The sequence below is a fragment of the Mustela erminea genome, chromosome 14 (genome assembly GCF_009829155.1).
Source record: "Mustela erminea isolate mMusErm1 chromosome 14, mMusErm1.Pri, whole genome shotgun sequence".
In the NCBI taxonomy this organism is placed as follows: Eukaryota; Metazoa; Chordata; class Mammalia; order Carnivora; family Mustelidae; genus Mustela; species Mustela erminea.
Window position 1 is genome coordinate 27,538,415 of NC_045627.1, and position 27,594 is coordinate 27,566,008.

General features: G+C 41.5%; 1 protein-coding gene and 1 long non-coding RNA gene across 4 annotated transcripts in view; both read right to left on the reverse strand.

The window, feature by feature from the left end:
* Positions 1-27,594, reverse strand: part of ANK3 (ankyrin 3) — a 667,426-nt gene that overhangs the window by 160,932 nt on the left and 478,900 nt on the right. For all 3 annotated transcript variants that reach the window (XM_032312011.1, XM_032312010.1, XM_032312012.1), the window contains 2 exons: positions 23,920-24,018; positions 4,881-4,979 (listed from right to left, as the gene is read on the reverse strand). In XM_032312011.1, the coding sequence (XP_032167902.1) occupies positions 4,881-4,979; positions 23,920-24,018 (198 nt within the window). The remainder of the gene's footprint in view (positions 1-4,880; positions 4,980-23,919; positions 24,019-27,594) is intronic.
* Positions 18,228-23,913, reverse strand: LOC116572751. The gene is made up of 2 exons (XR_004278505.1): positions 22,484-23,913; positions 18,228-22,435 (listed from the first exon to the last, which is right to left on the reverse strand). It is a non-coding gene; the product is annotated as an uncharacterized LOC116572751 (long non-coding RNA).

Below are 27,594 nucleotides of genomic sequence, written 5' to 3' on the forward strand. Positions count from 1 at the left end.
ATTTGATCAATAAAAAAAGATCTGACTAAAACAACACATTTCATTTCCTATCAACGTAGAAAGGAAATTTTTCCTCTTCCATCAGTCTGGTGCCCCCCTGTGTCTGTGATGAGGAAAGGCAAGGCACTGACCAATTCATCAACTAACACCTGCCTCTATTTAAATCAACTGGGATCAACGACACAGTTAATCATGCGTGGTAGGAATAAGTCAAAAATTCTTTAAAGAGTTGTGAGAAGAAATAAAGAGGCTCAAAGGTAAGTAGAGCCTTAAAAGCAGGTTGGAGGGACATTTAGCATCCGGTACTTATTTCCCAGTGAAGACAAAAATAAGGCATTAAGATGTCAGTTCTTTCGCGCATGCTTCCTTCAAATATGAAGGCAAAGTGGAGGAGCCTGGGAAATTTCTAGAGAATCCAATTGTCAAGAGAGGCTCTGTTCATCACTGTAACATAGTTTAACATATCTGGGGGTGGGCAGGAAGCGAGTGCAAATTCAGTTTCCAAAACATGTGTCATCAGTGAACTTTGAAAATAATGATGTATTAAATAGGCACTGATGACTCCGGGATTTCTGAATCCTCTGGGCCAAGTTATTTCCCGTAATTTATCTATTAATGACATAAAATAGTAGATCAAGATAGAAACAGTGCAAGCCTTCCTCTAGCCACCCTCATGGTACCATTCACTCACTGTGATATATTTCAACACAACACTAGTTGTGTTCCTTGCAAGTAAAATTTCATGGATTATAATTTCCCCAGATTGTGCGGCATATAGAAAAATAAATATTCATGTAACTTTAAAGACTTCAAACATGGTCAATCAGAATATTTCTGCCTAGGGGTGTCTGGGTGGGTGTCTGTCAGTGGGTTAAGCCTCTGCCTCCGCTCAGGTCATGATCTCAGGGTCCTGGGATCGAGCCCTGCATCGGGTTCTCTGCTCAGCGGGGAGCCTGCTTCCTCCACCCCCCACACACCTGCCTCTCTGCCTACTTGTGCTCTCTCTCTCTCTCTGTCAAATAAATAAATAAAATCTTTAAAAAAAAAGAATATTTTTGCCTAAAAAATTCCACTCTAACATTCTAAATCGAAGTAGACACTAACATGCAACAAAGGATGGGGATGCTTCTCATTTGAGATCCTGCCACCCACGAGCACATGTACATCTCCTTTCCTCCCTGCCAAGGCATTCCTTTGCTTTATGTTCTGAATGGTGAAGTAAACAAAGAAACAAAATCTCAGAGATCAAATGATAGTCGTGGAGAGTAGAGATGGGAGGCAGTGCCAACGAAAGAAGAAAATTCTCTAACGATACACAAAATAACAATATATGAGTAGGTAAGTTATAGGGCATTGGAGAAAGAGGAAAAGAAAGTAAAGATCGTTTGCCCTAGGAAGAGGGGTCTTATCACAGACTGCCCCCTCGTAAAGCTGAACATACAGATCCAACACGACGGCTTTCCTTAGCTCAGAAAGATGAAAGCCTTGAGGAATTAGACAGATGGCCTTAAAGTCAGAAACGCATTCATTCACTTAAAATTCATTCAGGAAATGTTTCTGGGAGGTCTACTATGGGCCAGACACTAAGTTAGGGGCCTGGGATACCACACCAAAGGAGGCAAAGTCCTTGCTTTCATTTTACCAAGGAGAGAGATAAGTACACAGGAAGAGAAGCTAACAAGGAGGCCTCTGTGAGAACAAAACACTGGAGTCAGAAAATGGGTAGAGACGGCAGAGATCTGGGACAAGCTGAGGGAACTCCATGTAGGGGCACAGGACGCGAGGGTAAACCTGGTGCATTCTGGAAAGTGGAAGCAGGCCAGCTGGCTGGAAGACGGTAGGGAGCAGAACAAGAGGAAAGGCAGGGAGGTGGTCAGATGCTGGTCAGGAATTTATTAGGGCAGGAGGCTACTTCTGAACAAACATGGTAGATGTGACCTATACGCATCCATCCTTTCCCAAACTCTGAAGCAATTTAAAAGATAAATTCCACAAGGGCATGTATGCACACACCCCCAAAACACACAGGAAAGGAAATAAAAACAGAGGTGTGATGTCTATACATTGTAGAATGTGAAAAGAGGGTTTAGTGTGTTAACACATCCAGCAGAAGAGAGAAGGTAGAATGCTAAGTGTCTGTGGAAGGGTACATCAGCGGTGTTACTGGTTAATGTTTAATAACAACAGCTCTTTGAAAAAGAAAAACTCTGGGGCACCTGGTTTGGCTTAGTGGGTTGAGCCTCTGCCTTCAGCTTGGGTCATGATCCTAGGGTCCTGGGATCAGGCCCTGCATCGGGCTCTCTGGTTAGTGAGGAGCCTGCTTCCCCCTCTCTCTCTTCCTGCCTCTCTGCCTACTTCTGATCTCTCTCTCTGTCAAATAAGTAAATAAAATATTTTAAAGAAAAGAAAAAAAGAAAAACCCCAATATGTGACATTTGCCCATCCCCATGGTGTGAAGAACCCCACTATGACTGATTTCGAGCCATCAATATGATGTCACTGAATATAGAACTGGAAAAAGATGTACACAATAGGCTCAATGATGTGGCTCCAACCCACTGGGTAAAATAAAGACAGGTGATTGATTTCTCAGATGCCCCAAAGGCAGGGGAGATGGAAGCACAACACAACTTGGAAGATAAAGATGAGGCCTGGAGTCAAAAGCAGGATTGGCTCACCTGTGTATGGAGCGGTCAGGTTTCTAGGTCCTTCGGACCTAGCAAAGCAAAAGGATTTTCCCCCTGTCCTTCTCAGGAAATCAGGAGTTTAGTTTCTGGAGAAACTGAAGCAGAGCGATTCTGGAAGCAGGAGCCTGGGCAGTGGCAGTGGTGAGGCTCTGGAGTGATACCAGGTGCTCACAGAAAAAGGAAGGCTGGCATGGGTGTCAAGAGTGTGGTCTCTCCAGTTAGACTGCCTGCATTCAAATCCTTGTTCTGATATGAGCTGAGCTCTCTTGAGAAAGTTATTTTAACTCTTTGGGTCTCAGTTGCCTCATCTATAAAAAGGGCCTAAGAGTAAAACTGGTGCCTCATTGTGAGGATTCAGTGGGTCCATATATGAAAAGTGCTTGGAAACCACGTATTTGTTATCACTACCATGATTGATGTATGCATAGAGAACTAGGAGAATGAAAGCCCCCTTTTCTTTTTTCTTACTCGGAATGTACTGACACAGCTTCTACACTGTAAAACATTGGCAGATTCGTCTCTCAAAATAACTGAACTTGCCAGAAAAAAAAGGGCAATTAACCGTGACATGGGAGGACATGTACGGCTCACCACCAGTGGAGTCCTACCTACACTTGCATGGAGTTTCCACTCAAATGTTAGTGCCTGACACTGATGGTGGGGTACAGACACCTGTGGGAAATCCCAACATGAAAGAGAGAGACAAAACCAACACAGAGAAAAAAGATATTGTGAGGAATAAGAGACAGAAGAGAGGCAGGAAAAAATTAAAGGGAAATTATCTGGGGTGTTCTCAGAAAGGTAATAGACTATATTGCATCCATTAAACAAGAACTGGATGCTTTAAGAAAAGAAGTTATCAGAGAACAAGAAAATGTTCTTGCCCATTATAAGCACAGAAGAAAAAAAATCAAGGAAATATCTTGGAAAGAAAGAAAAAACAACGAGAGGAACAAAAGGGAGAAAAGACGGAGACAGCAATTTTATTTTTAGCTATGCCTTATTGTTTTGATGAAATGAAAATTAATTTTGAAGAGAACAAGGGTTTTTAGGCAGGAGGTGACACGGTGTGGTTGACGTGATCTGGCTACTTTGACTGTTGTGCACTGGGAATGGGGCTGGAGAGGACCATGGCAGGATGGGGCACCAGTAAGGAAGCTGTTGTAAGGCTCCAGTTAGTGGTGAGGTGACTCGGAAGAAAGCAATAGAGGTGAAGAAAAGATAAATACAGACTTCTTGAAAGGACAAAGCAGAGCCAGAAGGCCTTAGATGAGAAGCCCTCAAAAGGTCAAGGTGTCATCACATACAATGAAATACTGTGGCTGTTTCACACTGTTGGTAACACCTCACTTGGTTACCAATGTAAACCCTGCATTTCAAATGAGTGACAGAATTGTTCAGACCACCTGGAACCTGGTGCATCTCCACTAGGGCTGTTGAGGAAACACCGACCAGAGTACTCGCACACAGGAGTAACATGTGTTTTTGTTGTTTTGATGACATTTAGAAGTAAGGCTCTTTATAAAGCTTAATGCAGCTTCCACGTATCACTGATCAGATAAACAAAAATTGTGGGACTCAGGTATTCCGTATGTTTCAAAATTTATTTATAAATATTCTCTTATTAAATAGTGCCAAAGGCTTTATCATAAAAATCCAGAAGACATTCTGTAAGGCATTCGTTTTGAGGCAATCATCATGCATTCTTTTTGCATATGTCAACTTTGCCAAAGACTCAAGCAAGATGCCATCGTTCCAAAGTTTCCAGCCTTTATCAGTTAAATGATATCCTCTTTAATAATCTGTAAACCCTCAAGAAATAAACCAAAGGGCGGGACAAAGAGAGCCAGTCCCCAGACTTCTGAGACTATAGATCTTATATTTTCTTTCACAAATAAACAATGATTGATGAGCTATGAAAATTTCACAGAGTAAGATCAAGCAGCAAGTGTTCCCAAAATAAAGCAAAAACAAGCAACACACACAAAGACGACTTTGGGGCAGGGCACACTCCATCGAAAGGCTTCATAAACCCAAACTAATGTTAAGGTTCTCCAAGATCTGAACTACTCTTCACTGCTACATTGGAATGGTATTTTTCTATGATTCAAAGGCAGTTAAATAAGCTCAACAGGCAGTAAAGGCATGCAAAGTGAAATACAGTCCACGTCCAAAAACTTGGGAAGAAATTACCTTGGTTTTTGAAAGAATGGGGGCCGCTCGGTCGAGCAGCATTTCCACCACCTGCTCATGGCCGCTCCTTGCTCCACAGTGCAGGGGCGTCAGACCGTCCTGAGGAACAAAGGCAACATCTTCAGTTAGATTTGATGGGAAACTCCATAAATGCAGTGTCTTTCTTCAGGATGTGGTGCGACTTCCAACATGTTGTGGACCTGGGACTTTCAAACATTTACTCACATATCTCAAAATAATTTCCTGTTCCTAAGTAGAAAACTAAATTTTTCAAAAGTTTAAGCAGTTGTAAAATGCATAATTTCCCACATATTAGAATACTCACCATTAAAAATACGATTGTTTCCTTACTCTTTCCATATCCAATGGAATTGACCTACCATAAGTAATTTGAGAGCCACCATTTAAAAAAGAAAAAAAATAAACTTTTATTATAGAAATTTGTTTTTTTAAAGATCAACCTCATTTTATTTTCTTTTAAATTTAAGTTCAATTAGCCAACATATAATACATCATTAGTTCAGTAACTCATGAGTTGCATGTAACTCCCACTCTCATCACATCACGTGCCCTCCTTAACGTCCAACTACCCCATCCCTCACCCTTAACGTCCAACTACTCCATCCCTCACCCACCACCCCTCCAGCAACCCTCAGTTTTTCTCCTATAGTTAAGAATTTCTCATGGTTTGTCTCCCTCTCGGGTTGCTTCCCATTCAGTTTTCCCTCCCTTTTCCTGTGATCCACTGCACTATTTGTTATATTCCACATATGAGTGAAACCATATGATAAATGTCTTTCTCTGACTGAATTATTTCCCTCAGCATAATATCCTCCAATTCCATCCATCAATGTAAATGCTAAGTATTCATCCTTTCTGATGGCTCAGTAATATTCCATTGTATATATGGACCACATCTTCTCTATCCATTGATCTGTCAACGGACATCGAGGTTCTTTCCATAGTTTGACTCTTGTGGACATTGCTGCTATGAATATTGAGGTGCATGTGCCTCTTTGGATCTTTACATTTGTATCTTCGGGGTAAACATCTAGTAGTAAAACTGCTGAGTCATAGGATAGCTCTATTTTTAACCTCTTGAGGAAATGCTACAGTTTTCCAGAGTGGCTGCAACAGTCTTCATTCCCACCAACAGTGTCGAAGGTTTCTTTTCCTCCACACCCTCACCAACTTTCTGTGTTTTTGATTATTGCCACTCTGACAGGTGTGAGATGATATATCATTTTGTTTTTTCTTTTTTTAAAGATTTTATTTATTTATTTGACAGAGAGAGATCACAGGTAGGCAGAGAGGCAGGCAGAGAGAGAGGAAGGGAAGCAGACCCCCGGCTGAGCAGAGAGGCCGATGCGGGACTCGATCCCAGGACCCTGAGATCATGACCTGAGCCGAAGGCAGCAGCTTAACCCACTGAGCCACCCAGGTGCCCCTCATTTTAGTTTTGATTAGCATTTTCCTGATGATGAGTGATGTTGGACATCTTTTCATGTGTCTGTTGGCCAACTGGATGTCTTCTTTGTAGAAATGTCTGTTCATGTCTTCTCCCATTTTTTAATTGTATTATTTGTTTTCTGGTGTTGAGGTATAAATTCTTTGTATATTTTGGATACTAATCCTTGAGCAGAGGTGTCATTTACATTTTCTCCCATTCATTAGATTGACTTTTAGTTTTATTGTTTACTTTTCTATGCAGAAGCTTGTTATTTTGATGTAGTTCCAACAGTTTATTTTTGCTCTTGTTTTCCTTTCCCAGGTGATGGATCTAGAAAAATGTTGTTATGCAATGTCAGAGAAATTATTGCTCTCTTCCAGGTTTCCATGGTTCCAGGTCTCACATTTATGTCCTTAATTTTTGAGTTTATTTCTGTGTCTGGTATAAGAAAGTAGTCCAGGATCATTCTTCTGTATGTAGTTGTCTGGTTTTTCCAACACTACTTGTTGAAGAGATTTTTCCCATTGCATATTCTTGCCTCCTTTGTCAAAGATGAATTGACCATATAATTACGGGTTATTTCTGGGCTCTCTGTTCTGTTCCATTGATATATGTGTCTATTTTGGTGCCAGTATCATACTGTTGTGATTACTACAGCTTTGTAGAATATCTTGAAATCTGGGATTGTGATGCTTCCATTTTTCTTTTCCAATATTATTTTGGCTATTTGAGGTCTTTTGTGGTTCTGGACAAATGTTAGGATTGTTTGCTCTAGTGAAAAATGCTGTTGGTATTTTGATAGGGACTGCATTAAACCTGTAGATTGCTTTGGGTAATATGGACATTTTAACAACATTTGTTCTTCCAATCCATGAGCATTGAATATCTTTCCATTTATTTGTATCATCTTCAATTTATTTCATCCGTGTTTTAAAGTTTTCAGAGTACAGCTCTTTCACCTTCTTGGTTAAGTTTATCCCCAGGCATTTTATTATTTTTGGTACAAACACCATCCCAATGTTTGTTTTTATCAATGTTAGTACTGAGACATTTCCTCTGCATAAGTAAGTAGATGGACTTTGTTAAAGCAGTGTCATTAGTTCTTTGAACTCCTGAATTACATGCCAAAATCACCTACACCGTGAAGATTTTTTTCAGTGATGCATCATAATACAACTCCTTTAGGTCCTTCATTTTTGTTAGCAGCAGCAGCAAGATTTCTAACCATCCAATGAGCGGAAGAATCTGTTGCTCAGTCATTAGAGTCACACCATTGTGAACATGACACTGATATCCTGAACTCTTTGCCTTGCTCAACTCTGTCCCCCTTTTTCCCCAGGTTTTGCACCCTGGGGCCAAGTGTGTGAGAGTTAGTTAGGTCTTTCTTTAGTGCTAGGGTAGAAGGACTGTTGTACTACATGTTTGGTGGGAAAGCCCGGGAACTGAGGAGTGGAAAATTATTCACTCAAAACTATCTAAGTGGCCCCAAACTCTAGGGAGAGTTTTTACACACCCACCTTACGTGTTCCCCAACTTGAAGATTCCCACGGTTGACAGTGCCTACCCAAAAGACAGTTACAATTTAAGGTACATCAGAATGTAATTCAGTGTGTTCAAATCACTTCTAGATTGTATGAGCAGATCTTGAAAATAACCGTAATTATCCTAATGTATATTTGGTGAGGTACAATCCTATTTCTAACCTACCAGCCACATCCAAGAATTAAGTCCTTAAAAATGAAATTTGAATCACAAGCATTGCATGACCTCATTTGATCATGCTGTGAGCATGAAAGCATTCTGCCTTTTATGCTGATTTAAAACATTTGCTCTTATAAACCAAAGTAAAGCAATGTATAGACTTTGAAGTTGGAAACAGCATTTTGCTAATAAAAACAGATAAAAAAATAAAAATCACTATAATGTCCAAGGGTCTTCCCAATAATGTAAAATCTGAAAATATCTGAAGGAGAGATAATAATTACCTCTATCCTCTACCACACACAGAGTAACATTCCACACAAACCCTTTTATATTGTCTTTTATGAACTGAAAGGTCAAATCTGTTTCTTTCATTTTCGCATAAGTAGATTCTAAGACCCAAGAGGTGACAGAATACGTGCAGACGTGTTCAAACTAAGGTCACACAGAAAAAATAATTATTTTAGCCCAACTCAATTATCCTTGAAGATTACCTTCCCCCAAACAAACTCCTACACACTGAATGCAAAGTGTCTGGCTCGTTAAGTGCAAAACCTCGACTCCTTGATCCTTTGAAACATACTGTTCCTTACAGATGTACATGTTTGCCCGTTTCTTTTTTTTTTAAAGTTTTAATTATGGAAAATTTCAAACCTATTTCAGACTAAAGCAGACTGAGCGGGGTAGCGAGCCTCTGGTGTGCGGTGCTCGGCGTCAGCCGTCACTTTCCTGATCAGGCTTTTTCCTTCGCCTCCCTGACCTTTTCTCTTCTCTTAGATCACTGTGAAGCCAATCCAAGCTTGAAACCATCTGATCCTCGCAACTACCCTGATACAGAAGGCACAATCTTCATGTGATACATGAAGACTCGAAGGGTTCCAACAGGTTCAGTGACGCATCCAAGGCGGCACAGGCTGACGGCAGAGCTAGGCCGGACGGTGCGGAACAGACAAGGCATGTCTTGGGAGGAGTTACTACGACAAAGCCCCTCGGCTAAAACTTCCAGCCACCCTGAACCTTCCTTTTATCTACATTCTGCAGCTGCTGCCTCTGATCTCTGGTGTTTATTTATTAAAAACTCATCGACTCCAGAGATGCGGCTGGGGAAGGTAATTTTATCATCAGCGCAAGAGCAGTGAAGTGCCATTGTCCCCAGCCATTGTTCCTATTACTACCTGGTTTCAATCATCAATTCAGCTGCTTCACCAGGGTTGAGATCTTCAGTTCCCAGCTAACTGCAGTGATCGACCTGAAGCACCGCTCTTTTCAACTGGACTTTGACTTGCAGTATTTTTAACATTGATCGTGAGTAGCTGACTCCTTTGGATCTTCTGCAAAGTTGCTCTGCAACTTTTCAAAAGTGCAGGACTTCAAACAGCCAGGATCCCGGCCGGAGAGCTGCCTCATCAGGGAGCTGTACAAGATGTCATGACTGCCCGGCCTGGCTGCGGGGACATTCACAGGTCAGTGGAGAGCTGGTGCCCAGAGTTAATGCAAGGTCTTCAGTGTCACAGCATTTACGGTGACAAAGAACACAGCTGCCCGGCCAGCCTGCAGTGAGACTGAAGGGTATCTGCCATGTACTGCTTCACACTTAGTTCAGTTTAAAAAAAAAAAAAAAAGGAAAATTAGCCAGCACTGAGTTGACTTAATACCGATATTTTGGACAAAAATTAAATATTTAAATTTCCAGGGCACCTGGGTGGCTCAGTAGCTGAAGCAGCTGCCTTTTGGCTCAGATCATGATCCCAGGGTCCTGGGATCCAGCCTGTGTCAGGCTCTCTGCTCAGCGGGGAGCCTGCTTCTCCTCCCTCTGCCCTTCCCCTCTCTTGTGCTATCTTTCTCAAATAAATGGTCTTTTAAAAAATTTAAATTTCAAACTAATTTCTTTTGCTTTGAAATGGGTGAGGTTTATCATTCACGTTTCTGGAGCCCTGTGTTTGGGGACCATCCATAACTGCCACTCGTTCCCCGGCCAAGCCTCAGTTCCCTGGGTTAAGAGGGACAGCCTTCCCCGAGTGCCCCTCCTTCCCACCTGGTCCACAAACCCTCTGTAGCTCTTTGTCTTCTTGCTTCTCTGCACTGCCCACACGGGGTACCTGCACGGACTCCCCTTCCCACTTTCTCCAAGATCCCAGTGTATACCGTTTGAAAGTCCTGTGTTCTTAGGAGGTTTTTCCAAAACTGGACATAAGCATCCCATTTGCAGGGCATCTGCCTTATTTTATCTGTACTTCTTTTGAGGAACCTCGAACTTTTGTTTGAGTCTTAGTCCTTTGTGAACAGGCATTATCCTTTCAACGAGTCTGCTTCTGAGCACAAGGCCACTTAGTTTAAGGGATATTTGACCGTCACAGGGAGGGTTACTCAGTACTGTATCCGTGAAAGTGGCTTAATGGAAATGAGTGAATGAACACATGGAGAGACCAGGTAAATGGGTTTGGGCACTAGTCTTTCAAAAAAGGTTTTCTAGTTAGCTAGTTAAAAATCCCTTTCCTTGTTATCCTTTTTGTCTAGATTTACCTTGTACTTCAGGAGTGCTATACTTTGTCTTTCTTTCCAGAAAAATAAAACTCTCAATTTAAAAAAAAAAAAAGATTTTAAATGTGACAAAAGACTGACGAGTCTTTCTCACTCTCAGAGTAAGCAAAATATCAGAGGAGTTGTTCTAAATAAGATATTTTCCTCTTACTTAGAATACTACAAGCTTAACAAAGGGAGCTCCTGTGGATCCCGTGGTTTGGAACACAGCGGCGATCCGGTGTACTCCTTTCCCTGAAACTAGAGCAGTGCTTTTTTCCAATACAAAATGAGGAATCTAACCTACTCCCAGCACAGTGTTACTTAGAATGGGTCCAGGACCAAAAAGCAGTTCCTCAGCTGCATATGAAAGTGCCGGCCTCTGGATGGCAAATGCTTGACAAAGGCAATTCCCGGGGCGCCATGGAGGCCGTCTCAGTCTCACGAATGGCGGCATGTGTGCTTGGATAGCAGAGAGAGAGAGAGGGATGCTGAGTTGCCATAGTAACGTTATGGGAGAGAAGGGAAATTGCATGGGGTTAGTTTTTTTTTTTCCCCCCCCAATTCCCCTGATTTTTAAAGCACTAACATAATGAACAAGTATTCCCTTGGGGAGAATTCTGAAGCAAAGCCAACTGGCTCATCCAGATCTCATATTTCACCTTGGTGACAGTAATCTTATTACTGAGGTGGGAAACTGTGCCTTACTGGCTGGACAAAATGCTCTCTCGTGTTAGCCTGAGAGCAAAACCTTGCACACTCGAAGGTCAAAAAGGCTTTCTTTCGGGTCCTGTTTTTGCCAAAAAGCATGGAGCAGGACATGAAGGCATCACTTCTGAGAACACTGCACCCAGAATATGTTCTTAACAGGCTGAACTTGTTCAAAGCCAATACTGAAGTGATACTAATTCTTGACTTGGGAAATAATTTTTAAAATGTACATTTCTTTTGACATGTATTCTGTAGGTTCCTTTCTTTCCTTCTCTCTAAGCAATAAATAAATAAATCTCACTCTAGAGAAGAAAAAGGAAATCAAGCACAGAGAACTCTTTTCCTATATCACGGATGTAAAAGAGGATGTATATTTCACCGAAAACTGGAAACAATGAAACACAAAGCAGGTACTTCTCCAGGAGGGGAGAGCTGTAACACGGTCAGAGAGAAGTCAAAGGGCAGCAACTGCTGTCCAACAGTAATGCTCTTCTCAGATCTGTATTCTTTACCAAAACTTCTGACTGTATCCTCATTGTGTGTGTGTTCAGTGGTACAGATTTGACCAAGGAGGGAGTGTTATACCATTTTTTGAAAAACCCCTGTTGTGACAGGCACACTGTACTTGTGAACTTACTGAATCTTTACAACTCATGAGAAAGACACCAGAGTTCCACTTACTGGTAAGAAAGCTCCTCCAGAGGGTGGAGGTACCTACTCAAGGTCACGGAACCTACTCGAGGTCACACACAAGCCAATGGCTGGACTCTTAATTTATACTTCGCCTCGCCTCCAGCTGAGGAATCGGATTCCCTCTACTGTCAAACAATCTCCTTTTATGACCTAGAGTTCATTTCTGTCATTTATGTATAGGAGAGAGAAGTATCTCTTCCTAATTCCCTTCCTTGCTGTCCCTGTCATTCATTCTGTATGTTTAAATTAAACTAAAATAAGGCAAAATCCTTCTGTTGTTCTCTCTGCTTAGAAAACCATGGCTTTCTCTCTGAGCCTAGAACCTACACCTTTATGCTATTTGTTGTGTATTTCCCAACTCTGTTCTTTGTGGGTTCTTTGTCCCTCCTTTTTGTCTTCCTTTGGGTTAACCGAGCATTATTTAGTATTCTAATCACTGAATCATTACACATATCATTGGCTATCTCCACCTTTGGCTTTTTAAATCAATCTTTTTTCTTTTTCTTTTAGGGGTTGCCCTAGGCATTACAATATATATCCTTAATTTAACACGTCTACCTAATATTATCAATCATGTATCACATAGTAATATTATATATGATGTATTGAATTAATATTATATAACTTCACATATAATATGAAATTCTGCTATATTTCCATTTACACTATTAGTTTTATCTTTTGTGCTATAAATATTAGATATTCAACGTCTACTACAAACCTAATAGATTGATATTTTTCGTTAATCAAATTTTAAAGAATCTCTAAAAAGCAAAAATGTTCTCTATATTGATCTGCTTATGTATTACTTCCAACTTTTCTTTCCATTTTTTAGATCCACATTTCCATTTGCTATCATTTCCCTTCAGAATGAACAACTTCCTTTAGTATTTCTTTTAGTATGGGTTTGATGTTTTCTCAAGTATTGCTTATCTGAAACTGCATTCTGCTCTTATTATGAATTTGTTTATAGGATATAAGTTCTAGGTTAACAGATATTTTTCACTTAGTACCTGAAAAATGTTCCATTGCCTTTTGGCCTCCAGTGTTTCTTTTCTTTTTCTCTTTTTTAAAGATTTTATTTATTTATTTGAAAGAGTGAGAAAGCATGAGCAGGGGGAGGGGTAGAGGGAGAAGCAAACTCACCCTTAAGCAGGGAGCCCGATGCGGGACTTGATCGCAGGACCCTGGGATCATGACTTGAGCTGAAGGCAGAGGCTTAAATGACTGAGCCACCCAGGTACCCCTGGCCTCCAGTGTTTCGGATAATAAGTTTGATTACAGTCTCATCATTATTTTTCCATTTATAATGTGTCTTCTTCTCTGGCTGTCTACATTTCTTTCCCTATCTTTGATATTTAGCAGCTTTGGTATGATGTGCCTCTGTGTGGTTTTCTTCGTATCTATCCTCCATGGGGTGTGCTGTGCCTCCTGGGTCAGGGCTTGCAGTTTATGACTAAAGTGGTAATCTTTTCGACTCCATTCTCTTTCTCCTCTGCTTCTTAGGCTGCATCATATATATGTAGTCAGCTTGCTAGTATTCCACGGGTTGTTGACATGGTGTTAACTTGATTTTTAACCTTTTTGCTTTCCGTTCTACAGTTTGGATGATTTTTATAACTTGACTTCAAGTTCACCAATTCTTTTTCACTTTGCCTTCAATCTGTTCTTTATCCCATCCAGTGATTTAAAAAAAAAAAAAATTAGGTATTTTTTTTTTAGTTCTAAGATTTTTTATTTTTATTTTTATTTTTTTTAAGATTTTATTTATTTATTTGACAGAGAGACATCACAAGTAGGCAGAGAGGCAGGCAGAGAGAGAGAGAGAGGAGGAAGCAGGCTCCCTGCTGAGCAGAGAGCCCGATGCGGGACTCGATCCCAGGACCCTGAGATCATGACCTGAGCCGAAGGCAGCGGCTTAACCCACTGAGCCACCCAGGCGCCCTAAGATTTATTTTTTTAAGATTTCTTTACTTCTCCTGAATTTTTTTCTTTTTTTGCCTTATTGATTTTATCTATCTTTTCCTTCAGCTCTCTAACATATTTATCATAGTTATTTTATTTTATTTTTTTAAGATTTTATTTATTTATTTGACAGACAGAGATCACAAGTAGGCAGAGAGGCAGGCAGAGAGAGAGGAGGAAGCAGGCTCCCTGCTGAGCAGAGAGCCCAATGTGGGGCTCGATCCCAGGACCCTGAGATCATGACCTGAGCCGAAGGCAGAGGCTTAACCCACTGAGCCACCCAGATGCCCCATGGGTTTGTTTTTATTACATAACTTTTCTTTTGGACTGCATGCCATATTTTTTTTTCCTCTTGTGTGTACTAGTAATTTTTAAATTATATGTCAAATTTAGATTAAATACTGGATATTATGAGTAATATGCTATAAAGACTCTGATCTTGTAGGGACATGGTTTTAGGTTTTCAACGGCAAGTCTGTTTCAGTTTTGTCCTTATTCCAAGAGTAATCCCTTTAGACTTGGGACACAGCTATAACTTCTAAGATGCAGTTCTTATAGAGTTAATAAAAAGCCAAAGATGTTTACCAAGCCTCCCTTATGTGGTGATTGTCTTCCTTGCACAGGCACTGTTGAACTTTCCTCTCAGCTTTCGATTTTTTTACCTGTTATTTCCCTCTGGCCTCCTTGGTGTTTCAACACCCCCTCCCCTGCAAACACACATAGTTCAGGGCTCAGCTAAGGATTGTGGGGAGTTGTTAGACTGACTTCAGTGCTTTATTTGTGGTTCCCTCCTTTCAGTGATTCATCCCTGAATATCCAGCCACTCTTACAGCTCCAAACGTGATCCTCTAACCTCAAGACAGTAACATTGTGACTGTCTCCATGAACTGTATGACAGTACCTGCCTTATAAATAGAGATCTCATGATATTTAGTTATTTCAAAAGTTGAATTCACTCCAATTTATGCCAAGTTTTGATTACTTTTTAGTGCCTTCCAAACACGTTTTAAAAACTATTTTTCCAGAGTTTATGATTTTTACCATTACTTCAAGTCAAAATTCTAATACAGTTGAGTAAAAACATGAATATGTGACTTCTACACACTCTGCCATCACAGTTTATATTTGTTTCTATCTCACACTACTTCAGGAATATTCTTTCTGTAAATAGATAAGAGACTTCTTGAATTTTCAGCAGGTAGAAAATGAATACCTTATTGTAAACTATGACTTTAAATATATCAAGTTGCTTTTTATATAGTCCTTAGAAGATGTTACATGGAAAAAATTCAAATTAAAGTTGACACTTAAAAAAAAATAATGACTTATTTATTTATCTTATTTTTCCTTTGGGAAGGAGAATAATTAACGATATTTACTGTTGATAACTATTGAGTTCTTGTGTGCCTAATGAATGTAGAGTTATTTAAAAGAAATAAGGTTACTGAGCATTACTGCATCACAAGAAAATAGGAGAAAGAGTAGAGTACTTGCTGGGCACCAGCACTTAGAACCACAGCAATTAATGAAAATAACACCTGTCCTGAGCCTGCTCTACAGACTCTTCACGGCAGCCTGGCTTCAGGGGTACCCAAAATTTACCCAATACCTTTATATCTCTAATTTCGTAAGGGAAATGGGGTTTCCAATATGCTGTAAAATCATTAGGAGAGAGAGAAATAGACAGAGAGACACAGTGTGGGAGAACACGCTCCCGTCACGTCCTCAGAACTCTTTGCAACTCTCCAAAGCATTCTTTCCTTTAAAGAGATTTTCATGTTTTGAAAGCTAAGGGCATTTCATGATTACTTGTACTTTCTTTTCTTTTCTTTTTTTTTTTAATATTAAGATCTAATTTTTTTAGAGCACTTTAAGGTTTATAGCAACATTTAGATGTCATTATGCTTCTTTGAATTCAAATAAATTTTAATTAACTTTTAATATTTGTAATGTAAAAATTAAAAATTAATCTACTTTCAAATGACATAAATATTTTCAAATTCATCTTGATTAATGTTCAAACACAGAATATTTTGCATCATTTCACATGCTTTTATCAACATGTCTATGTTGGAACTCTAAGGAGAAAGTATTGTATTGGAATTTTCTCTTTGATGGAGACTATTTTATGACCATAAAATATTTAATATTTTCTTTAAGGATTTATTTTTAGGCAGGGCAATAAACTTCTGGAAATAAAATAGAAAGCAAAAGTCAATAAAAATATTACCTTTTTCTTTGTATTTAACCTGTAAAATAGAACCAGTTGCATTTCTGGGAAAGGACAAGCTAAAATTACAGGGCACCCAAGTGTCCTCTGACACCTTCCCAGAATAGTAAGAATTTAACAACCAACAGATTTGAGGTATTTTGAAAACCTTTTATCGGGGCGCCTGGGTGGCTCAATGGATTAATCTTCTGCCTTTGGCTTAGGTCATAATCTCAGGGTCCTGGGATTGAGCCCCACATCAGGCTCTCTGCTCCGCAGGGAGCCTGCTCCCCCTCCCCACCTGCCTCTCTGTCTACTTGTGATCTCTCTCTGTCAAATAAATAAATTAAGAAAAAAATCTGGAAAAAAAAAACCCTTTATTTACTTGCACACAAATCTCTCTGTATTCTTATAAATCAATTGGAAGTCATTAACTTCAGGGAGCAAAATTACATCACAAAAGGATCAGTATAAAGTCAAGAAAATTAAGACCTTTTGGCAAATTAACACTAAGGAGAGTATCTTTTATTTTTATATATTCAGTGAATACATTAAACACCTGGAATATGCCAGGAAGTATGCTAAGTGCTACAGATACTAAGATGAATGTGTGTGTGCATCTGAGGGTCATGGTGGAGCCTTGGATGGGATGTGGTAGTAATGGGACTGTAGGTGGACGCAGACAGTGGCACCTGCTAGGACAACTGGAAGCTGGCAGAGCTGTGATCAGAGCAGGGTTCTCAGAACACTGACATTAACGACTCTACCTGGCACTCTGCCATCTTTTCTGAAGCACTAAACACAAACATAGCTGTCTTTATTATTGGGTACAGAAGAGCCAGGGAAATGAGAGAACTCAGAAGCTGATACAAAGCCTTAAAATGGTTCTGATTCGTGTCCCTACTGAGCCTTTGATTTGGCTGCAAGTTGATGCAAAGGAAAAGGAAAATGACAAGACACCACCCATTGCAAAGTATCTTCCTTCGAGAAACATATATGCTCAGCTTTACACAGAGCTAGAGTTAAATGGGAAAAAAAAAAAAAAAAACCACCCAGCAGGCTATCACGAGTAGCCATTCTTTGCAAAGCATTTTAGTCTATAAATCAAGCTATTAAAATCTTGTTGAAAAAAATGAATACATTTCAAAAATTATTTAAAATTAGGATCAGAGTGGAAAAATCTGCCTTGATATTTGTTCATATCTCAGCACATTTGCCGCCATTATTACAGACATACTCAACGTACTTATTCTTGCCTATTCTGCGGGAGAATAACAGGACAGTTGACACTGGCAGCATTAAGAGGCTGAGAAAATAGGAAAAGCTTTCTTGAAAGGAATTAAATGGAAAAAAGACCACAGCCTTTGTGGCTCATCAGCTCCTAGCTAAACTCTTTCACGAACATTTGGGTATAAGCCTCTTCCCCAGTGTTCCCCAACTTTACTGAAATAAAATTGACCTGGAACACTGCAAGTTTCGGTTATACCCGTGATGATCTGATCTATCTACCTACCTATACATATATGTATACATGTATGTATGTATGTGTACACACAAACACACACAGAGTGAAATGCTTTCCATTTCAATTCAACCTTTTAATTTCATTTCATCCAATCTTTTCCATTAAGGTTCCTTAACACATTCTTCACCTTACATAAACCTTGCTGTTATGGTCAAGACACTAAAGGTCTCCTTTCATAGCAACTTTTGCATATACAATACAGGACGGTTCACTATAGTCACCAAGATCAACCTTAGATAACTGAACAGATACACCCTGTAACTGGTACCCTCTGTCCACTCTGGGTCAACATCTCCCATTTCCTCTACCCCTCAGCCTCTGGCAACCACCTTTCTACTGTTTCTGTGGGTGTGATATTTTTAGATTCCACATCTAAGTGAGGACATCTAGTATTTGTCTTTGTCTGACTTATTTCACCTCCTATAATGCACCGAAGGTCCACTCAATGTTGTTGCAAGTGGCGGGATTTCCCATTATGTTTATGGCTGAATAATATTCCACATCCTGGAAATGCAATTTAAATGCTGTATTAAAGCTCTATCAATTTATGAATAAAATGCTAGTGACTTTTTCTTTTTTTGCATAAAACCACTGGCTACTTTTTCTTTAATATTTTTTCTTAAAAAAATCCAATTTCTGTTCCCAGGGGCACCTCTTTGTCTAGTTTCTTCCCCCTCCTGACCCTTACAACTCTCCAAATTTGTCTGGACTTAATTTGTTAAGTCCTCAGTAAGTTGCTCTTCTCCTTCTGGGACTCAATAATGGGTAGATTGTTTTCACATAGTGGTGCCTTTTTAGTCCTGCAGGTTTTTGTCATTCCTTTTCACTCTTTTCCCTTTTGCTCCTGTGCCTAGATAAGTGCAAAGGCCTTTGCATCTGCTTGGTCTGGTCTGCTAATGGAACACTCTATTGTGGTCTTTGGTTCCATTACTGTCTTCTTTAGCTCCAAATTTCTGCTTGATTTTCTTTTTTTATCTTTTCCTATTTTCTAATTTTTATATTTTCTATCTCTTTCCATTTTGTTCTTGTTGTTTTTGCTCCTAATTTCATTAAATTGTTTTACTATGTTTTCTTGTAGCTCTCTGAGCATCTTTAGAACAATTATTTTGAATCCTTTGTCAGGCAATTCCTGTATTGCCATCTCTCCGGGGTCCATTCTAGAAGTTTACTGTGTTCCTTTGGGGGTACTGTGTTGTCCTGATTCTTCAAGATCCCCGTAACCTTGCATACAGATATCTGCACATTTAAAGAACCAGTCACCTCTTCCAGACTTTATGGGTTGACTTTGCTATGGAAAGACCTTCACCTGTGGGTAGGGATGTGGTGGAATGTGCCATGAGCCCAGGCCTAGGGCGTAGAGTGCCAAATGCCGGTGTGTCCCAGAGGTGTATGATGTCTCATCTGCTCAGGCCACTCAGGTTCACAACACTGACAACTCTGTGGTTCCTGGCGAGCACTGTGGGGGGTCCTCAGTGGCACCTCCAGGGCCAGTGGCTGGGGGCTGGGGTGGGCAGTGATGGGGGCCGGAGCTGGTGGTGTGCACACCGCAGTAGGGGCCCGCTGTGGGTCTAGGTAGTGGCGGGGGCTGGTTTCAAACATACACAGAGTGGGGGGACCAGGCCCAGCTCCAAAGGCCTGGTCCAGCTGCAGGTGTACCAGCGGCTGTGGGGACCGTGGTTGTCCGTGTGTCTTACTGGGGCTGCCAGGCCTCCCCACAGTGGGCACCCTGCAGAGGAGACCAGCGTGGGGGGTCAGGTAAGGGGCAGGCAGGTACACAGCTTGAAAGACCAGCCATAGGTGAGCTGAGTGGCACAGGCCAGTGATGGGAGACAGGGCCAGATCCAGCCCTCAAACGGCTGTGGGGGCCCTGCCCTTAGCGTGCACCCCTATGGCTGTGGGTGCCCCCCCCAACAGGTGTGTACCTTGTTTGGATGCCACTAATGAAGGTCTGGTTGGGGCACACAGGTGCACAGCTAGAAGGTTCCTTGAATGTGTGCCAAGTGGGGAAAGCCAGTGACTGGAGCAGAGACAAATTCAGCCCCACAAACTGCTGTAAGGCCCTGTCTCATTGTGATCTGCCACAGACATGTGGACAGCAGTGGAGCCTGGGGTAGGGGTCAGGTCAGTGTGGGGAGGGGCTGGCCCCAGTGTACACATGGTGATGGGGGTCCACAGGGGGTCCAGGCTGCCATCTTGTACCTGTGCAGCCCCAGAGGCCTGGGCTGGCTGCTGGTGTGGACCCCTGGCTCCAGCAGCAGGGGGTGGAGGTAGGTGAGGGTGGGGTATGGGCAGGGACAGGGAAGGGAGGGACTCAGGAGTCTGGAGACTTTGAATGTGAATAAAACCCAGGGAAATCCACAGGAGGCCCGCAGCAGTGAGAAAGCTGCTAAGGTCTTCTGCAAAGCAGGTCACTGGGAGCCAGTCACTCCTGCCACATGGCTGGTCCTGGAAGCCCCTACGTTTCCTTGTTCCTTCCTTTCGCCGGACTCTCCCTTTCCTGGTGAGGGAAGCTCTCTCAGGCTGAGGCATTCCCAGGTTGGCTCAGACGATGCAGGCAAAATGAAGCTGGTCTTCCTTCCCTTCTTACGCAATTATTCTCAGGGTCCCTTCCCCCCACCCCGACCCCCCCCACCTCCCCACCAGTGAGTCACTGGAGATTCTGAAGCAGACTCCTTAAGCTCTCTGCTTTTCTTTGTGGATAGCTGCCTAAATGCTGATCTTTGCTGGGGGATGGAGGCTGAGGTCTCTTAGGTTGGTAACACCAACCTAATGTACATAACCATCTTAAATTTTACAGTAACTAATTATTCTTACAGGTGCGATATCCAATGTCCTTCCACATGGGAGAGCTTGTAAAATCATCTGGAACAACTCCTCACCCGTGCTGGCACAGAAACTGAGACTCAAGAGGGTGAACTTGCCTAAGGTCGCAACTTGACTTGCAAGTCACCCTTAAGACTCAAGATCAGGTCACTGAGGTAAAATAAAATGCACTCTCACTTGCTTTTCCAGCTGCTAAGACCTCGCTCAGGTCCTAACTAAACTACTCTGACCATAATTCATGTTTACTTGCTTAAATAAAAGAGCTCTAAGAGTCTGCCTTTAATCTGAGTCCTTTAATAGCTCAGCAGCCCACGCAGGGGACAGAGGGAGCAAACCAGATCCCAGGGAGTGCCAGTCCCTAACGTGAAATCCGGAGATGTTTTCCTGTCTCTAAACCTGGGGGCTTGTATACAACAGGGTAGACTGTTGCTGGTACAAGGTAGCCCCAACCTGAGTGAGGCCTGGTAGGAGGTGGATCAGTAGATAACAATATTTATGTTCCTAAGAGCTACTGGCTTGAGTAGTTAAAACTTGCATTTATGAACAATTTTGTTTTCTGTTTTTAGGTTCGTCCCCAGCGCTTTCTGACATTTCGGCTGGCTCCCTCCCTTCACCCACACACCCAAGCACCACTCAGTCATTTCAGCCAGAGAGAAGGGAAGCTTTGATGAGAAGAACACAAAATAGTTTACATATCTGGGGTATGTACTACACTTTCTTCCATACGGTCTGCCAGGAATTCAGCCTGTGCCCAACGGACATCCCACCCTCCCCCCACTCCCTGTGAGACAACAACACAAGCAGGACAGGCTTCTCTGTGCTCTGTTTCTGTCTTCTTCACGTTCACACGCCACTCACAGAGCACAGGAGAAAAGAAAATTCCAGCTAAAACTGAATGGATGGGAGAAAGGAGTCTGCATCTTATTCAAAATGGGACGGCCTTTCGGCAGAGAAACCAAATTGCATCTTGAATTTGCATAGCATGTAAAGTTGCATTCTACATTATTCCCTATCTTGATCATTTCATCCAGAAGAGTTTTTATGTTTCTTCACCCTGGTGCCACTAGATGCCCCATAAACCTGGGGCCCGAGTTCCCCAGATACCCTTTTCTCCTCTCACTGTATTAAAACTGCAAGTGAGTGTTCGGTAAACGATGCAAAATAACCAAAAAGGAATTTTGTCGGGCATGGATGATTTTATTGAGGGGGAAATAAGTGAATTTCTAATCCACTTACCCACTAAAACCCTAGTTAGATATCAGGGTATATCCCTTCAAACTCCTCTTTCCTGCTTGGCTCTAGTATTCCTCATTTTTCTTCATAAAAATGCTCTCTACTCAAGATGATCCTGTAGCTCTCCATGGTAATCAAGGGGCATAAGCACTGATTCGGTTTTATTGCTTACAACCTCTTTAAATGGCTTGTATGAGCGGAAGACCTCTGCCATTTAAAGCGGCAGCTCTAGCATACTGGTTATGGCTTCTTATTAAATAATGCAAAGCCAATTCAAAAAAGGCTCTGTTCAATTTACTTGCCCAGTCAGACAGTCCTCTAGAGGTCAAACTTCATCATTCTTCACTCCTCCTCTCTAGAAAGCTTGTTTCTTTTAAGGTACAGACACTGTTATCAGGGGCAATAGTTATCAGGAAAGAGCAGCTTGGATCTCCTGCTGAGCACCTACATTGGGGCGTCTTCAGGTCAGAGGACAGGGGACACACTGCCCATTGGCCTCACGAGGGTAGGGACAGTGTCTTGCAGTCTTGCTCTACTACCTCACGGTGTCTGTCCCACAACAGGCACCTCAGTATTTGCTGGGTGGACAAACGCAGTGAGTAAGTGAATCACTAAACCAAGGAGCTTCAGGAATCAAATTCAGGTTATCGGGACAGTTTTGGAAACACCAAGATCAGGATTCTCGTGCAGAGCAAACACAGGACTGTGGGGGCAAGCTACCATCTCTTGGCTATTGCGAATAAGGCTACAGTTGAACACGAGTGGGCAAATACTGCTTCAAGATAAGGCGCTGTGTACAGCGAGATCACCTTTTTGTTAGCCTTTGATACCCACTCTTGCTCCCACCTTATAACAAACGCATGAAATGTCGACAACGATAATTCCTTGGTTAGAAGTTTGGCACTAGTTAGACCTCTGAGTGATCCCAGCAATATCTGGGACTTATTTCTGGCCAACTTCATTCCAACCCAGTTTATAAACATTAACTTGATCATCGCAGCAACGCTTTAAGGTGACCATTAATTTTCTTTAATTTCAGATAGAGAAATTACATACAGAAGATGAGACAGCCTACCGAAGTCAACGGGCTAAGGTCCGCATCTGAGATTTGAGCTTGCTTCTGGGACTCAACTCCTTCCCCCACCCACAACGTATGTCACCAAATCAGGCAACGTGCCAAACACCTAGCCAAACAGATTTGTGTTTGTTTGTTTTTCAATTTCTAAACGGCGGCAAAAAAACACTATAAAATTTACTCTCTTTACCATTTTTAAGTATACATTTTTATAATGTTAACTGTATTGACATGGTTAGGTAACATCTCTAGAAATTTTTCATCTTATAAAATTCACTCTATACCTGTTAAACAACACTCTCCATTCCTCTGGCCCCAAAGCCCCAGGCAAGAAGCATTCTGCTTCCATTTCTAGTTCTGACCACTCTAGATACCCCATCGAAGTGGGATCCTATAATATTTTACTTCTGTGACTGGCCTCTTTCACTCAGGATAATGTCCTTAAGATTCATTCATGTTGTGGAATATGACAGGATTCCATCCCTTTCCAGGAAGAGTAATACTCCACAACATGTACGCATTACATTTTCTTCATCCATTCATCTGTCGATGGACACTCGGCTTGCTACCATCTCTTGGCTATTGCGAATAAGGCTACAGTTGAACACGAGTGGGCAAATACTGCTTCAAGATCCTGCTCTCGATACTTTCAGGTAAATACCCAGCAGAGGAACTGTTGGATGGTAGGGTGGTTCTATTTTCTGCTTTTCGAGGAAGCTCCATACGATTTTCCGTAGTAGCTGCATCATTTTACATTTCTACCAGCAGTCTGCGAAAGCAGACTGATTTATTTTTAAATAGAATCACTGCCGGTTTTAATATCAAACTGACCAAAGAGCCTAGCCTGTAGCATTAAGCAGTGACTGAATTCTTACAAATCAAACTCAGCTAAACCTCTAGACCTTAGGTCTCAGTTTTTATAATTAAAGCCACACACCACATATGCATGCATTGCAGATCTATAAACACGGACCAGCATCCCATTTTAGGACACATCGGTCCATTGGTCATTTTCTCAGAGACCGCAGCAAATGAAGTCAAAGGTAAAGCCTGCACTGAACCAGCGCAAAGGTATCAGAAGGATTCTTACTTCCTGAGAAGAAGTAGAAGCGTGTACACAAATTGTACTCTTACCCTCGTTTTGGCATCGATTTTAGCTCCTCGGTCAAGCAATAGTTTTACCATATTGGCATTTCCTCTTTTTGACGCAACGTGTAAAGGTGTGATGTCATTCTGTAGAAGAACAGAAAAAAATGTAGTTTAGAATCTTCAGTTCAGCCAAAACATCGTTTCCTCAATGTCCCCCAACATATTCTCACTTTTTAATTTTTTTTTAACAGTCACTGTGAACAGAATGCTTCCCAAAATTTCTGACAGTAATTTTACTAAGGGGATTTCCCTCCCCCTCCGAGGGATGAATTTTAAGGGACACAGTCTGTGGGGTTGGGACCAACTTTATTTCATTTGAGTAGGTGGTTGATGGATGAGATGGCTTTTTTCTTTCCCCCTCTAAAATCCTGCAGCGTTAAGCCACTGCGTCGTCCTACAAGCTTGTGTGATCCCTACTAGCTAACGAGCAGTTGACTAAGTGGCTGATGACGTCTGCTGAGACTGTGAAAGGAGGATCATGTTACTCAAAGCCATCTCTGGGTTCATCTGAGCCCAAGATATCAGAGAGACAAGAGCAAATCCAAGTGGGAAACTGGACGGTACCAAAGTCACAGGACTGCCCATGCACGTGGGGCTTTTTAAAATGTGTTTACAGGCATTCATTAGCAACGTCACAGAAAACTGTTTTTGGATTTCCCATGGAGGAATACACATCTTGTTACGACAATCTGAAATTCCAGCTCACGACCCTGCAGTACCACAGGTCTTCCCTCCCATCTTACAGGTGCCAGTTTACCGTTGCCAGACTGTCGGGGAAATATATGTATACAGCGAAAACATGATCTATTTTGGCTTCTTATGCCTATGTAGCAACAATATGGATTTAAGGTCTAAGGCAATTACAGGACGCATAGTGTCAGCTTGTAAGGGGTCATGTCTCTGTCTTTCGATAGCATCACAGCTCCCAGGTCCTGACTGCTCCCGTGCATTAGGCACTGTGCTTAACTCTTTATTATCTCATTTAATTCTCAAAATCTTCATGTCATAAACAATCTGACTTATAATGTCCATTTTATTGATAAACAAAGAGCTGGCCAAACCAGGATTCATATTAAAATATGACTCAACTTGGGATTTTTAGAAAACAATTTATGATGAAATTTTTTTTTTTAAGATTTTTATTTATTTATTTGACAGACAGAGATCACAAGCAGTCAGAGAGGCAGGCAGAGAGAGAGGAGGAAGCAGGCTCCCCGCTGAGCAGAGAGCCCGATGCGGGCCTCGATCCCAGAACCCTGAGATCATGATCCGAGCTGAAGGCAGAGGCTTTAACCCACTGAGCCACCCAGGCGCCCTATGATGAAAATTTAAAAAAAAAATTTTTTATTTTTTATACACATATAATATATTTTTATCCCCAGGGGTACAGGTCTGTGAATTGCCAGGTTTACACACTTCACAGCACTCACCAAAGCACATACCCTCCCCAATGTCCATAACCCGACCCCCCTTCTCCCAACCCCCCTCCCCCAGCAACCTTCAGTTTGTTTTGTGAGATTAGGAGTCACTTATGGTTTGTCTCCCTCCCAATCCCATCTTGTTTCATTGATTCTTCTCCTACCCACTTAAGCCCCCATGTTGCATCACCACTTCCTCATACTATGATGAAAATTTTTAAACAGATTTTCAAACAGGTCTGAGAGAAAGGCAGAAGCTTCAGGCACTCCTCACTCTGGTTCAATACCTACCAATTTTTTGGTGACATTACTTGTTCTATGCTCCCGCTATTTTGTTTTTTGTGTGTGCAGAAATTTAAGAGAAGGAAGAGAAAATCCTAGGGATCATATTATTTCATCCACAAATACTGCAATTTAGCTCTATCTAACAGATAAGGATTTTTTTTTAAAACAAGTAATCACAATACCATGACCATATTTAACAAACTAAAAATAATTCCTTCATCACACCAAGACCCTGTCAGTATTCAAATTCTCGCATTATGTCCAGTCAGCTCAGCAGCGTTGTTCAAATTAGAAGAGCCACACCTGCATTACTTTGAAATATCTCTTACATCTCAATCTCCGTAGGTGCCCAACTCTGCCTTCCTTTGCCCGTGACTATTTATTTATTGAAAAAACTGAGTAATTCACTGTGTAGACTTTTCTAATGTCCAGATTTAGCTGCTTTCATCCTTATGGAGGGTTGTCAGACATGTCGTTTTGCCTTGTGTTTTCTAAACTTTTCTAAACACTATAAACTATAACGCTCCTAGCACTACATTCTTCTATCTGAGCGACTCTTGCCCTCATCATTCTTAGGTTCCAAAGTATCAATTGACTCATTACACGAAAGAAGAAGAAAGGCCTCGGGAAACCAAATTTCCTTCAGTAATGGGGAGTATATAGGGATAAGCATTATTGCTCTAGGCCAGGGGAGACAAACTTTTTCTGCATAGGGCCAGAGAGCAAATATTTTCAGCTTTGCAAGCCATACAAGTTTTCTTACAACTATTCAGTTCTGCCATTGTAGGGCTAAAGCAGCCATATAACACATGTAAAGAAACGGGAATGCTTGTATTCCAATAAAACTTTATTTATAAAAACAGGCGGTGGGCCAGATTTGACCTGGGGATGGTAGTTTGCTGACCCTGCTCTAGATTAACCAGGCTATGGCTAAAGGTTTCAACTATGTGTAACAGTTTACAAAAAGAAGAGGTAGAGCTATATGCTGTACATCGTGTGTGCTCTGGCCCCTTCGGTGTGGACTATTTTTGGTGTGAATGAAAGCGGGCAGAAGGAAACAAAATTCCTGATGACTTTGTAATTGTCTTCCTTGTCTCCACTGTCCAAGAGCAGGTGTGGACCCAAGCATTATAGTGGGTAAATTCTAGACCTGAGATAGCTGATGGAGGGGCAGGTGAGGTCTGTAGGAAACATGGTCTAACACGCAGCTTACTGAGCCCAGAGTGGGAGATAGTGCAAAGATCTCATCCTTCCCCAGCGGGAGTCAGCACTTACATGTGATTTCCCTTTAAAACTGTGCCCTTGCCTGGCTGAGAAGGACTTAATTAACCTCCATTACAAGTAGGCTAATTTTAGGGAGAGGAAGACTCTACATCTAATTTTGCTCTTTTCCATATTCATGTACTCTCTCATACAGTGATGCACAGATGTCAAAAGGTGCCTTGAAATTCTAACTCCCACGTTTTTCTACACCTTTCTGACCTTAGAGGAATACTTGATATTTCTATAGTGCTTAAAAAGTGTTGTCAAGGACTGCTTACACTTACATAATTTCATTTTATCTTCACTACACTCGAACTAAATCACTAATCCTATTTGACAGACAAACTGGGGAATAGTACTGGTCAGCAATTTGTATATTAAAAGACAGTGAATCAGAGGCAGAATCGGGATTTGAACTCAGTTTTCTAGACCCTTGGGCAGTGGTCTAGAAACAGCTATGGCTTCCCCTCTCTATTAAATAGAGCTTCTGAAGGAAATACATACTTTTGCGTTCCCGACTCTGGTAGTAACTGCTTCTGTCAGTTAGGAATGAATCAAAATGAACGTGGTACCTTTGGACCACTCAAGGGGACATTTATAGTCCAATTCCTTGGTTAACCAGTAAAAATGTTTCATATCCTATTATGCACAAACCCAGCGTTACACTTCCACTGTATAAGTGAGGAATAAAAAT